General features: G+C 41.0%; 1 protein-coding gene across 2 annotated transcripts in view; it reads left to right on the plus strand.

Annotated features, from left to right (window-relative positions):
- CARD19 (caspase recruitment domain family member 19) overlaps positions 1–13,338 on the plus strand; it is a 70,066-nt gene extending 56,728 nt beyond the window's left edge. For both annotated transcript variants that reach the window (XM_077452093.1, XM_077452094.1), the window contains exon 6: positions 8,027–13,338. In XM_077452093.1, coding sequence (XP_077308219.1) covers positions 8,027–8,142 — 116 coding nt within the window. In that variant the 3' untranslated portion in view covers positions 8,143–13,338. The remainder of the gene's footprint in view (positions 1–8,026) is intronic.
- The last annotated feature ends 301 nt before the right edge of the window (positions 13,339–13,639 follow it).

Below are 13,639 nucleotides of genomic sequence, written 5' to 3' on the forward strand. Positions count from 1 at the left end.
TGGTAGTGGTCAATCCATTGGTGGCATAATAGACATGGTCTTTAATCCTCCTCCAAAATGGCCTTATTGTTTTGTCAATGTAGAATGCTCCACATTGGCAAAAGATGCTGTAAATCGGTCCTCTAGTCTGGCATGAGATGTGATGCCGTATGGGTTGAGTATGGCCGTTGGGGAGAGAGATTGAGGATCCCTCTATTAGCAAATGACAAAAATCAGCGGAACACTCCTGGATGACCCCGTTGTTTGTCCTCAGATTTATGGTATTGACTGTATACTAAGCGATCTCTAATGGATCCTGAACGTCGAAATGTTATTTCCAGGTTCGGTCCCAGATATTTGGTAAGGATAAGATCTGCCACTAAAATGTGCCAGTGTTTTTGGATAATGGATCGTATTCTTTGATGTTGCTCCGAATAAGTTGTAATAAATCTGACAGTATTCGAATCAGTCTTTTTGGGTCCTGAGAACAGGGCTATATTCCTTGGCCTGCCTTGTGCTTTTTTAAAGGCTCTTTTTTAAGCAAGTGCTAGTATATCCCCTAGCTCTCAACTGTTCATACAAAAGGTCAGCTTCATGTTTGAAGGAAATATCATTAGAGCAGTTCCACCGCAACCGTAGGTTTTGGCCAAAGGGGATCCTTTGAACCAAAGAGCGTGTTTGTGCGCTCAACGAGTGCAATATCGTATTTCCAGCAGGGGGTTTACGATATAATGATGTATTGATAATGCCATCAGTAACAATACTAATGGTAATATTGAGATATGCAATTGTGTTCAAACTGGACTGCATTGTAAACTAGAGATTGTAGCTGGTCAATACTAAGCATTTCCATAAACTGATCCAATGCCTCTACTGGTCCTGCCCATAGCATCAAAACATCGTCTATGTAGCGAAACCAATGTAGGATATTTGAAAGGAGATCCACATGTTCATCATTAGAGAACAGATCGTGTTCCCACCCACCCAGGTACAAATTCACATAGAAGGGTGCACAACATGTGCCCATAGTGACACCTTGTACCTGGAGGAAGTGGGACCCATCAAATATAAAAAAATGTTGGTAAGAATAGGAGACAAAAGTTGTAGCACAAAGGCATTGAGGCCGAAAAATGTGGGACCTCTTTCCCTTAAAAATCTGGAGATGACCTCCATCCCATGATCATGTGGGATGGATGAATAGAAGGCCTCAATATCGATGGCCACAAGTAAACAGCCTGGAGGCACACTTAGGCCATCCAGCTTCTTAAGGAGGTCTGAAGTGTCCTTAATATATGAGGGTAAGGTCGTTACATGCGGGCGAAGGTATGCGTCCACAAATTTGCTCGCTCTATAAGTTTTAGAGCCCACTCCTGAGATGATGGGACATCCAGGGGGACATCTTAGATTTTTGTGTGTTTTTTGGAGCGAGTAAAAAGTAGTTTTAGGGCAAGGAACTTGTATACCCTCAAAAATTTCCTTAGTGATCAAGTCATCAGCACGGGCAGAAAAAATGGTGTCGTCATACTGTTGATTAAACCCTACAATCATATTTTCAGGTATTGGTTTGTACCAAGATCTATTTTTCAATATATCCCAACACATGTTTCTGTATTGTAGTTCATCCATTATGACCACATTTCCACCCTTGTCCGAGGGCTTGATCACCAAGTGAGAATTCTTACTAAGGTTATTGAGAGCATTCTACGTTGGCAAAATAATAAGGCCATTTTGGAGGAGGATGAAAGACCATGTCTATTATGCCACCAATAGACATTTGACCACTACCATTGGCTACCATGTGGCTTTTAGACATAAGTATGACCTCAGGTCTTCAAGTTTGCTGCCCTCGATCGTGTCTATCGGAACCCTCGAGGGGGTAATTTTGACCAAAGGGTCCTTTAAAGGGAGACTCAGTGGGTATACGACTTGAGGGCCACTACCTACCCAGGTCTGAATGACATGCTAAGCTTTAAACCTTTTTTATAATACATTTTTCATAATTATTTTTTATAATTATTTATATTTTTTGACCTTTTATTTTATTATTGTTATATAGCATAATCTTATTGTTCGTCTTTCTTACAGTGCTTTTGTTTGGTACAAATCCAACTTAGGGTAAATAAGGCATTTCATGAATATGAGTAATATATGTCATTAATCTTTTGATTATAGCTCAATAAATGTTATTTAGTAACAATGAATTATATACCTCTGAATCATTTAGTGTAATTGATTGTTCTTTTGATTGTATTATCATTGTAGTTGTTTTGTTTTTTTCCTTTTTGTATTTGCTGCATATCTCTCTTGTTTTCAGTTGTAATTTGCCTTTGTTTTCTTTGTCTGTTTTTCATTGCTATGTTCTATATTCAGTTTTTTGTTTGTTGTGTTTTTATTTATGTTTGGCATCCTTGTTTTTGTCTGTTTTCTGTTGTTTTATTTTTTTGACCGTGCATTTGTGCCTGTATGACCTTTTGGAGCTGTGTTGTTGTGTTTTGTTACTGTTGCCCACAGTGGGTTGTGGATGTTTTTTCTTCCCCTTCCTTCACTGGGCCATTTTGCTGAAGTTTTCCGCTTTACGGGGGGGCGGATACTATGTGCGTCTTATTCTGGGCTTGACCGCCGCCTTCTGCGTCGGCGTGTGTGGATGACATCACGGACGCGACAGCACATGCTTTCCCTTTTTGGTGCAGTTTTTCTAGTCTGCGCCACTGTATGACATCACCCTTGCCTCGTTGCTGTTTGGCACGAATGCACCAGAGTGTATATAAATACTCCATTTACACACACATTTTTGTGACTTGTGGAGGGATGTCTCCCAGGGGCTATCCAGTATCTGTCTATGTTGAAAGTAAGTAACTGTTTTTCTTTTTCCCTCCCCAATTTTATACATATTTGTTCATAATCTGTATATTTTACCACTAAGTACCCGCCCTGTCCCTGTTTTGTTATCTTTATTATAGATCACTCTATAGGGACCACACTACCTGTCTAGGTACAGGATTCTGCATGGGTTAGCCATTAAGGCAGCTTGGCTTTGTTGCTCCAGCACCCTTAAATATGGTTACCGGTCCTGGATTACTCCTTTTGGCAGTGCTTCACTCTTGTTTGGGAACCATTTGCTTACCACTCCTGATCTTCTTTTTTTTTTTCTTCTTCTTCTTCTTCTTCTTTTTCTTTTTATGTTTTGGGGTACTATTATTTTTTACTTATTTTTGCTGTCTCGGGGATTACTAGGACATTGTTTTTTGATTATATGATTCCCTGTTTATTGCCAGATTGACTGTTTTCAGTCACCTGTATGCTAACGACAGAAATTGATCTCCCTTTGGGAGCATATCACATCCACGCTTTCTGGATATTTATATACAAGATTTATTTTCCTGCAAGGTATACTTATTTTTTTATATATATAATGTGCGTATGTGTATATATGTGTGTGTGTGTGTGTGTATGTATATGTGTGTGTGTATATGTGTGTGTGTGTGTGTGTGTATATATATATATATATATATATATATATATATATATATATATATATATATATATATATATATATATATATATATATATATATATATATATATATATATATATATATATATATGGTACAGACCAAAAGTTTGGACACACCTTCTCATTCAAAGAGTTTTCTTTATTTTTATGACTATGAAAATTGTAGATTCACACTGAAGGCATCAAAACTATGAATTCACACATGTGGAATTATATACTGAACAAAAAAGTGTGAAACACCTGAAAATATGTCTTATATTCTCGGTTCTTCAAAGTAGCCACCTTTTTGCTTTGATTACTTCTCCGCACACTCTTGGCATTCTGTTGATGAGCTTTAAGAGGTAGTCGCCTGAAATGGTTTTCACTTCATAGGTGTGCCCTGTCAGGTATAATAAGTGGGATTTCAAGCCTTATAAATGGGGTTGGGACCATCAGTTGCGTTGTGCAGGAGGTGGATACAGTACACAGCTGATAGTCCTACTGAATAGACTGTTAGCTGCTTTTTTCTTGCCATAATACAAATTCTAAGTAAAGAAAAACGAGTGTCCATCATTACTTTAAGAAATGAAGGTCAGTCAGTCCGAACAATTGGGAAAACTTTGAAAGTGTCCCCAAGTGCAGTCGCAAAAACCATCAAGCACTACAAAGAAACTGGCTCACATGAGGACCTCCCCAGGAAAGGAAGACCAAGAGTCACCTTTGCTGCGGACGATAAGTTCATCCGAGTCACCAGGCTCAGAAATCACAGGTTAACAGCAGCTCAGATTAGAGAACAGGTCAATGCCACACAGAGTTCTAGCAGCAGACACATCTCTAGAACAACTGTTAAGAGGAGACTGTGTGAATCAGGCCTTCATGGTAAAATAGCTGCTAGGAAACCACCGCTGAGGACAGGCAACAAGCAGAAGAGACTTGTTTGGGCTAAAGAACACAAGGAATGGACATTAGACCAGTGGAAATCTGTGCTTTGGTCTGATGAGTCCAAGTTTGAGATCTTTGGTTCCAACCACCGTGTCTTTGTGCGACGCAGAAGAGGTGAACGGATGGACTCTGCATGCCTGATTCCTACCGTGAAGCATGGAGGAGGAGGTGTGATGGTGTGGGGGTGCTTTGCTGGTGACACTGTTGGGGATTTATTCAAAATTGAAGGCATACTGAACCAGCATGGCTACCACAGCATCTTGCAGTGGCATGCTATTCCATCCGGTTTGTGTTTAGTTGGACCATCATTTATTTTTCAACAGAACAATGACCCCAAACACACCTCCAGGCTGTGTAAGGGCTATTTAACCAAGAAGCAGAGTGATGGGGTGCTGCGCCAGATGACCTGGCCTCCAGTCACCGGACCTGAACCCAATCGAGATGGTTTGGGGTGAGCTGGACCGCAGAGTGAAGGTAAAAGTGCCAACAGGTGCTAAGAATCTCTGGGAACTCCTTCAAGACTGTTGGAAAGCCATTTCAGGCGACTACCTCTTGAAGATCATTAACAGAATGCCAAGAGTGTGCGGAGCAGTAATCAAAGCAAAAGGTGGCTACTTTGAAGAACCTAAAATATAAGACATATTTTCAGTTGTTTCACACTTTTTTGTTCAGTATATAATTCCACATGTGTTAATTCATAGTTTTGATGCCTTCAGTGTGAATCTACAATTTTCATAGTCATGAAAATAAAGAAAACTCTTTGAATGAGAAGGTGTGTCCAAACTTTTGGTCTGTACTGTATATATGTATATATATATATTGCCTGTGTTGGTGTGTGATTTATTTTTTTCCCCCACTAGTTTTCTGTGTCCACCTGTGCCCCGACTTTTCCTTTTGAACAGACAAGCGCTTTTTAATTCTAACGTGTAATATGTATGTTATGGTTACCAGAATTTTTTTTTTTGGTGTTGAACATTCACACTTTAAACCATGGCTGTGGTGGTCTTATGCAGTCAATTTAGACACAATTTGTTTATTGCAAAGTTCACATGACCTCACAAAGCAAAATAAACTGAATATCAGGTACCCCCAAGCTCCACATATTTAGTATTTATTTAGCATGCTTGCCTTCAATTTTGATTTACTGTAGTAGGCTCCGGAAGAACACAAGCTTTTGAATAGGGACAATTGTACATACTCCTTCCCACAATGCATTGCTCAATACGTGACTAACAGACTGGTTGGCCAGGGCATTTTCGCATGTGGGTGAAATAATGCTTTGTTTTTGAGCCATTACCGACTTTCTGAAAAATCGGTAATTGAATATTATATGTATTATATGCAGATCCAGGGCAACCGTGCATTGAGTGATCTCATGACAGGTGTAGTTAATGGATCGTGTGCATTGATGAGCAAACCGTACCTTTTTTATAGCCCTGGGTTCAGCCATACATAACTAAATAAAAACTCAGTTTGTCACATCAGGAGTCAGGCTTGAACACCAGTAGCTATAGCAGTAGAGACTCCCACCGACCAGCAGGATAGGTATACAAGCTGGTCACCCTCGTGGGTGGTATGTGCTCACCCTAGGTGAAAAGTTAAAGTACTAACCAGTATTCACTAGGGCTCCTGATGGTGGAGATGGGTTTAGCTGCGTGTTAGTCCTGGGTCCCAGTCCTCTGGTTTGCGCCAGCAGGAGATGAGCAAGCCAGAGTCCAAGAAGGTAGGGAGCAAAGAGAAGCATAGTCAGTAAGCAAGCCAAAGGTCAGTAATGTGGTTGCAGGTGGTAGGTATCAAGCAGAATGGTAGTCGAGGAACAAGCCAAGGGTCAGTAGCAAGAATACGGATGGCAGGAGTGAGAAGCAAGATATTGGCTGGAGAAAGCACAAAAATCTGGCAAACGGGAAGTGCAAAAAACATTTTCTTCAATAGGAAGTTTATGAGAGGTGCAAAGAGTTCAACGTTTTTAAGAAAAAAGGTGGAAGCCAAGATTATCCGAGGGATTGTCCATGGAGCTGTCCAGCATCCCAGGTGGCTCAGCAAGAAAAGACACTGCAGAGGTTGCAGGTTCAGACCAGGGTCCTGATACAATTATACAGTTTGTATGTTCAGCCATTTCAAATGTGTTTGCTGCTATCAGTGTAATACAGGTGTCTCCAAACTTTCTAAACGAAGGGCTAGGACTTTAGACCTTAGAGTGTCTGGCCATTGGGAGTAGAAAATGTCCCAACCTCATAGGGAGTAGACAAGGCCTCAGGCTTCGTGTTCAGTGGATGTAAAAAAAAGACACAGCGCCTGTGGTCAATAGGAGGAGGAATAGTGTTCTGTCATTTGGTATTAGTAAAAGGAATAGTGCCCCATTGTTGGTTTCAGTGAAAGGAACAGTGCCCTTTTGTTGGTTTTGGTGGGTGAAATAGTGCCCTGTTGTTGATGTCATTGAAAGGAATGGTGCCTGATTGTTGATGTCATTGGAAGGAATGGTGCCTGATTGTTGATGTCATTGGAATGAATGGTGCCTGATTGTTGATGTCATTGGAAGGAATGGTGCCTGATTGTTGATGTCATTGGAAGGAATGGTGCCTTGTATTAGTAGGAGGAATAGTGCCTCATATCAGTGGGAAGAGTAGTGCCCCAAGGGCCAGATAAAGGCAAGCAAATGCCTGCAGTTTGGAGACCATTTGTGTAATCTATAGAAATTATGGATACTGAAGTGTTGGTTTAAAGGGGTAAAAAAAAAGAAACAAATCAGCACACTGCTAAAGGTACGAGTATGTATTTCACGTTAAAGAAAACGTGTTATGAAGGAATTACGATATCACTTCTCAAAGTTACTAGGTCGTCAAGCTAACCCTGCGTCCTCTAGAGTGTCGGCCTCTATTTTTCTTTCATGACAGGTCTCCTATAAAACAGAAGTCATTCAGATACCATTATATTCTTAGTAATGTAAAAAAACAGGTTTTGTTGGTTGGTACTGAATGGTCGTTGTCTTGCCTACCAATGTGGCTTTAATTGGAACTATATTTCTTTACAGCGGTCAACCACGTTCAGTCTTTTTTTTTTCCCAGCAGTCTTAAAATCCTTATGTTATTGTCTATTGGGGAATACAATAATTGTGAAGTCTGAAATGAATGGTATGCTTCACCAACTTTGCCCGCTAGACATAAAATATAACCTTTTCCTTTCTTTTAAAATATTCCTTTTAGAAATCAATTTATTAGCTTATTATCTATTTTTCTTTTCCACTTTACATTTCCCCATAGTCGGCAGAGCTCTGTTTTATTTCTAGCCATGTTTTATTCAATGTTCTTTGTCTCACAACAATGATCTATGCTCTACCTCTTCTCCCCATTAACAAGATGAGAGGCAGCGGTGCGCAGACTCTGGCTTCTGCAGGCCAATCCATAAGAGAACTCCCGAAGATGAATGGTCAACAACTCGGCAAAGTTCATTTTCAGAAGTTCTTTGTCTTTTAGTTGTTGCCCAATATATTAATTTCTTTTCTCTATGGTCTCTATGGTCTAGCCCAAGTATTGTTGCAGAACATGATTATAACCATAATTGTTTGCATTTAGGATCTTTGTTAATAATTGGACTTATTTATGTTTTATTTCAGAGATAAAGTCTGCTGGTACTACTAGAAGGGTATTTGGATATTCTGCCCTTGGGTTTGGACGGCACATCAGAAATATCTTAATATCATACTTGGAGGATGCAGCAATCAGCTACTAAAAGCAGGGATGTCTGTGTTACATACTTGAAATGCACTACGTATTATACCAAAAATAAGGCCTTATTTAAGTGGATGAAGCTACAGTATGTGCAGTAACCCATAGCAATAACTTGGTCTATTCTTCAATGGACTGATCGATTGCTATGAATGACTGCACATCAATGTTCTGTGTGCACTATTTGTTTTTAAGTGCTGAAACGTTACATATCCAGGGTGTTTAGATGAAACATTAGGCCTTGTACCCTTCCAAGGGAAGGGTGTTAATGTGTGCTAAGAGTATATATTCTGTGTGTTATTCTGCAAAGAGACTGTCTTGCAGGACATAAAATTAAATTTAGTCACTTTAACAACCCAAAAAAAAAACAACCAAAGAAAAAATAAATGCTGCCTACTGGTGAAAAGTGCAGGCACTTAGATGTCCATGCACATACACACTGTCATTTTCAGTGCCCCTGAGCCCCTGGAATTTCTGATTGGTCAGATTCTGACACTTGCCGGTAGTGATAAGCTTGTCCACTGTCGCTCCTGCTCCACACACTTTCCTATTAGCCAGTGAGGCAGCCCTTCATATTGATGGACCAATAGGAATGTATGTGGCAGGAGGGGAGTAGGCAAGCTCTGACAGTAGACAGTAAGTGTCGGACCTTTACCTGATCAGAGCGATCTAGCATTGGGGCAGAATGGGGGCACTGAAAGCTGTGGCACCTATAGGTGTTTGCACTTTATACACGTCAGCAGGTTCTTCTACATTTTGTTAAACCAAAGGTGCTCAACCTGTGGCCCTCCAGCTGTTTGCGAAACTACAAGTCCCATGAGGCATTGCAAGCCGCTGACAGTTACACACATGACTCTCAAAGGCAGAGGAATGATGGGCATTGTAGTTCCACAACACCTGGAGAGCCACAGGTTTAGCACCTTTGTGTTAAACTGACAAGGTCAGTTTAAAGGAATCATTTATTAAAGCAAATACATGGGCTGCCATTGCTGATTTTTTTCCTTGTGTAAATGCTGTTGACTTTTTGATCCATTGGCTCGGGTATTTTTTGTGTTGCTGACTCAGCACAGGCTGGATTCACACCTATGCATTTTTAGTGCTTTTTGCAGATTTGTACTACAGAACGTGTTCCATGGGAAACCATGTTAAATGGACTGTAGTGCAAATCTGCAAAATGCAAAAAGCAGTAAAAACGCGCAGGTGTGAATCCAGCCTTATGCAGATCAGGTACTCTGAGGTCACTTGCTACATTATACTAGTTCAGGTTCAGTGACCCAGAAAGCATCAAAGCCAAATGTGCAGTATGAATGGCATTTTCAGAAATGGTATCTTTTCTCTCTATACAGCTTTCTTTTAAAGCCCAACTCCAATGCAATTGTTTTTTTTTTTTTTCATTTGTTTCCTTCCCTACTCCTTTTTACTTTAAAGGGATTAGAAAAGGGTTAGAATTACTACTGCCATTTTTTTTAATTGCATTCTGTGGGTCTACTTGTCACAGGAACAGGAAGTGCGGGGGAGTCTATGCAAGGCTACAGATAGTAATAAAAACCTGGCAGAGATACTGACTCCCCCCCCCCCCCCCCTCAATCTATACAAAACAAAGAAGAAGAAAAAAGTTGTGTCCGGACTTGGGCTTTAAAGTGTATGTCCAGCCAAAACCTTTTTTTCTTTTGATGGATAGAGGAACCCCACTTGGGTTTTAACTCCAATTAGGGGCTGCGTTCGCTTTTTCCTCCCCTTCTGTCCTGGAGCCAAGTGAAGAAAAATCTGCAGTAGGGGCACAGACAGCAATAAATAGCTGATGGGAATCTAGCCCTCCCCAGCTCTACTAAAAGGTGTTTTTTTTTTCTGTCTGTGTTCCTATTGCAGATCTTTCCTCATTACCTATCTGGTCAAACTGGACAAGAAGTCAGGGGAAATCTCTCTAACAGAGTCCCAGTTAGTAAAAAACAGACAGGGATTCTAGTCCTTCCCCATTCCTTCAAAAGCAACATTTTGGCTGGACGTTTAAGAACTGTTTGTTTATGGACCAAAAAACCAAAGTTGACTGTTGAGCCACATTCACATTCTACAGTGTGCACCCATGCAAGAGCTGTGTTTGCCCGCATGGGGATGTACATGTGTTCCATGCATCCCTGTGCAGGCAGTCCCCTTCCTATGATTTGGGGTGCACAGACACAGCCACTGCTCTCAATTTGACAGCCATGTGGGTGCATGGGCCCGAACACAGGCAGTGTGGGGTAGATTAGGGCTCCATTCACATATGATGCGGCTCACAACATTGGGGTCTGGTGCGCCCATTCGGGTGCAAATCAGTTTAGAATTTTTGCCTGAATTTGCACCTGAATGAGACCAGAAGATGCACAGGACCCCTTTTCAATGCGGACCAGGACCGCCCCGGAGGTGTTTGTTTGATCCAGCTCCATTGAGGGCCAGTCACACTCTCCTATCGTGCGGATTGGATGCCGTGAAACCCACATCCAGGGCTGGTGCAAGGATTTCTGACACCCTAGGCAAAACCTCATTTTGCCGCCCCCACTGGCTCCACTCCTGACTCCATCCCCTTTGCCTTGTCCATGTGACAGGAGGCGCCGCTATACAGGAAGCATTGGATCTTCTTCCGCTAGCGCTGCACCTCTAATTACACTACCGGTCGGACAGAGCAGCTGTTTGAGACTGAGTTACATGCTGAAGCTTGCAGAGCATGCAGACATGGAGGGAAACCTGCCAAGTTTGCCTAATGGTAGCACCGACCCTGCCCACATCCAATTTGCATATGTGTGAGCGAATTGGGCCGGGTTATGCTGTGCTGCAGCCACAGCATATGTGAATGAAGCCTTACTGAAGGCAAACAGACTCTCAGCCTCAAGTGCAGTTGCTCCAGAGCTTAGTAAATGATGCAAATCTTCAAAGAATAACCAATCACATGCAAGACAAATAAAAAAAAATGCATTTTTGCTAGCACACGACTGAATAATGGAAGTCAGCAGAGCTTCCCCTCATTTACTAACTAGCTCTGGAGAAACTGCACTTGTAAAGTGCACAGTCTATTTGCCTTTAGTAAATCAAGCCTTGTGTGTTCAGGTTGTGCAAACACAACCACACAGCTGTGAAATTGGGAGTAGCAGCTATGTCCCAATCGAAGAGAATGGGACTGTCTGCACAGTGATGCACAGAACACCTGTCCATCCCCATGTGTGTAGACACGGCTTTCACAGCCACTGTAGTACACACATGTGAATAAGGCTTTAAGCACAGTTCACATGGTGCATTATTTTGATGTTTTAATATTATATTTGTGGGATTTTTGATGCAGCTTCCAGCAAGTTCATCTTTCATAGGGATGAATGTAAATGCATGTATGATGCAATATATGCCACAACAAATGAAAAAAAATTGCAAAGGTGTAAATAGACCCTTTGCAAAAACGTACTTAAAATAAGATTATATGTGCAAATGAAGCTTTACTGAACAAATCGGAAAATCTCTAAAAATGGGTCAAGAAACTTTAAAACAAGGAAGAATAGAGATGTGTGCAGTGTCATAGCAGGAATGTAAAGATACCGTATTTATCGGCGTATAACACGCGCTGCCGTATAACACACACCCCAAGTTTAAGGAAAAAACTTACATTTAATTGACCATCAATGCAGCCTTATCAGTGTCCATCTGCAGCCTTGAAGGCAAACAGACTCTGCAAAGCCTTGTCATGCAGCCTTGTCAGTGTCATTTTCGGCTTTGGCATTTAAAAATGGCGCCACTGAGATGCAGAGCCGGATGTCCTGTGTATCTCGGCGGTGATCGGTAGCTCTTGGCCATTCTCAGTGGCTCTCAGCCGTTCTTGGCCTCTTTCGGCCTTTCTCGGCAGCTTTTGGCCACTGAGAATGGGTGAAAGCCACCGAGAGCGGCCGAAAAGGTGCCCAGAGGCTCACATTCGGTGGTGGATTGGCGTATAACACGCACCCATGATTTTTCCCTGATTTTAAGGGGAAAAAATGCGTGTTATACGCCGATAAATACGGTATTGCACAAGTGCCTTGTTAAAAAGCAAATAGATACCCTGTCATGGAAGAAACACAGGGGCTACAATCGCTTACTTGCTTCAGGAAATGCTAGTTCCCCAGTTGTCATATTCATCCTCTGGCTGCAGCTTTTTCTGGTCACGCCATCTATAAAAGCGTATGAGGCTAAAGAGGTTTGATTTCACTCGCAGAATACTTGTTTGGCGCAAATTACTTAGACAGCCAGGCAACTAGCATTTTTAAAAGAACAGCAATTTTTTATTTAACTATTCTAATGAAAAGCTGTATACAGTCATAAGGGGTTATTTACTAAAACTGGAGAGTGCAAAATCTGGTGCAGCTGTGTATGGTAGCCAATCCGCTTCCAGGTTTTATTGTCAGAGCCTAATGGAACAAGCTGAACAAGTGAGAAGCTGATTGGTTACCATGCCCAGCTGCACCAGATTTTGCACTCTCCAGTTTTTAGTAAATCAACCCCATGGCAGAATTTGTAACTTCAGAAGAGAGGACTGTCCTGCACCTTGTATGGTCTCCCTGTCACTTGTGTGTCTGCAGCGCACTCCCTCCTGATCTGCCGACTTACCTTTCGTGTTCCCTGCATGAATTTCTATGTACCGTCAGCAGGACAGACAGAAATAAGGAGGCATGTTCAGTATGCCCCATAGGAAGCCTTACCAGTCCATTGACAGTGTTTTTTTGTTTTGTTTTTTGTCTTTTTTTTGTTGTCTTTTACAAGTGCTTTGCTTTTTTAAAATTGTATGTTAAAAGCCTATGAGCTTTTCTGTTGGGTGTCACGTTGAACATTTAAGTTGTCTGACGGTTTTGTCTGGAATATTTTAATTACTGTAGATGACATTAACGGGTTTGATATCATTTTAATTCAGGGCATTGCACTCCTTTTTGTGTATTGGAATAATTTAATCCAAATTATTGTATATGACTTTGGGTGTTTTGTATACTCACCTTTTGATGTTTTCATGCCAGATTTGTGTTTGCTGTGTTACACAATATGTTCCATTTTCTTAATACAACTAGTTTTTACCAAAAGTAGTAGGTTTGTGTGTAAAATTTAATTTTTAAATACCAAATAACCTGACCACTATCAGCTAATCGATCAAATCAACAGAAACCAATCAAATGATCTCTTTCTATTGGAATAAAAGCAAATTCCTGATTGATTGGCTGCTATTGGTCACTGTACTTTTTACATATCATTGCACTGCCTTCCATTTTATGTATTATGCAACTTAGAAAAACAGTATTGGGGATTGATGATGGAATATATAAAAGGAACTATAGCAACCAGTGAAATGACTTTACAAAGACTGCCATTAAATACCAAATACCAGAAAGATACAAGCTTTAAGCTGTAATAACTTGATTACCGCACGGATGAATTTGCATTGACGTGCTTTGTTATTCCTTTTAAAAGGCATTGCAATGCACATAAAATCCTGCACTATAGTGCACCACAACACA

The sequence above is a fragment of the Lithobates pipiens genome, unplaced genomic scaffold (assembly GCF_037356315.1).
Source record: "Lithobates pipiens isolate NorthernLeopardFrog02 unplaced genomic scaffold, aLitPip1_a1.2 Scaffold_23, whole genome shotgun sequence".
Classification (NCBI taxonomy): Eukaryota; Metazoa; Chordata; class Amphibia; order Anura; family Ranidae; genus Lithobates; species Lithobates pipiens.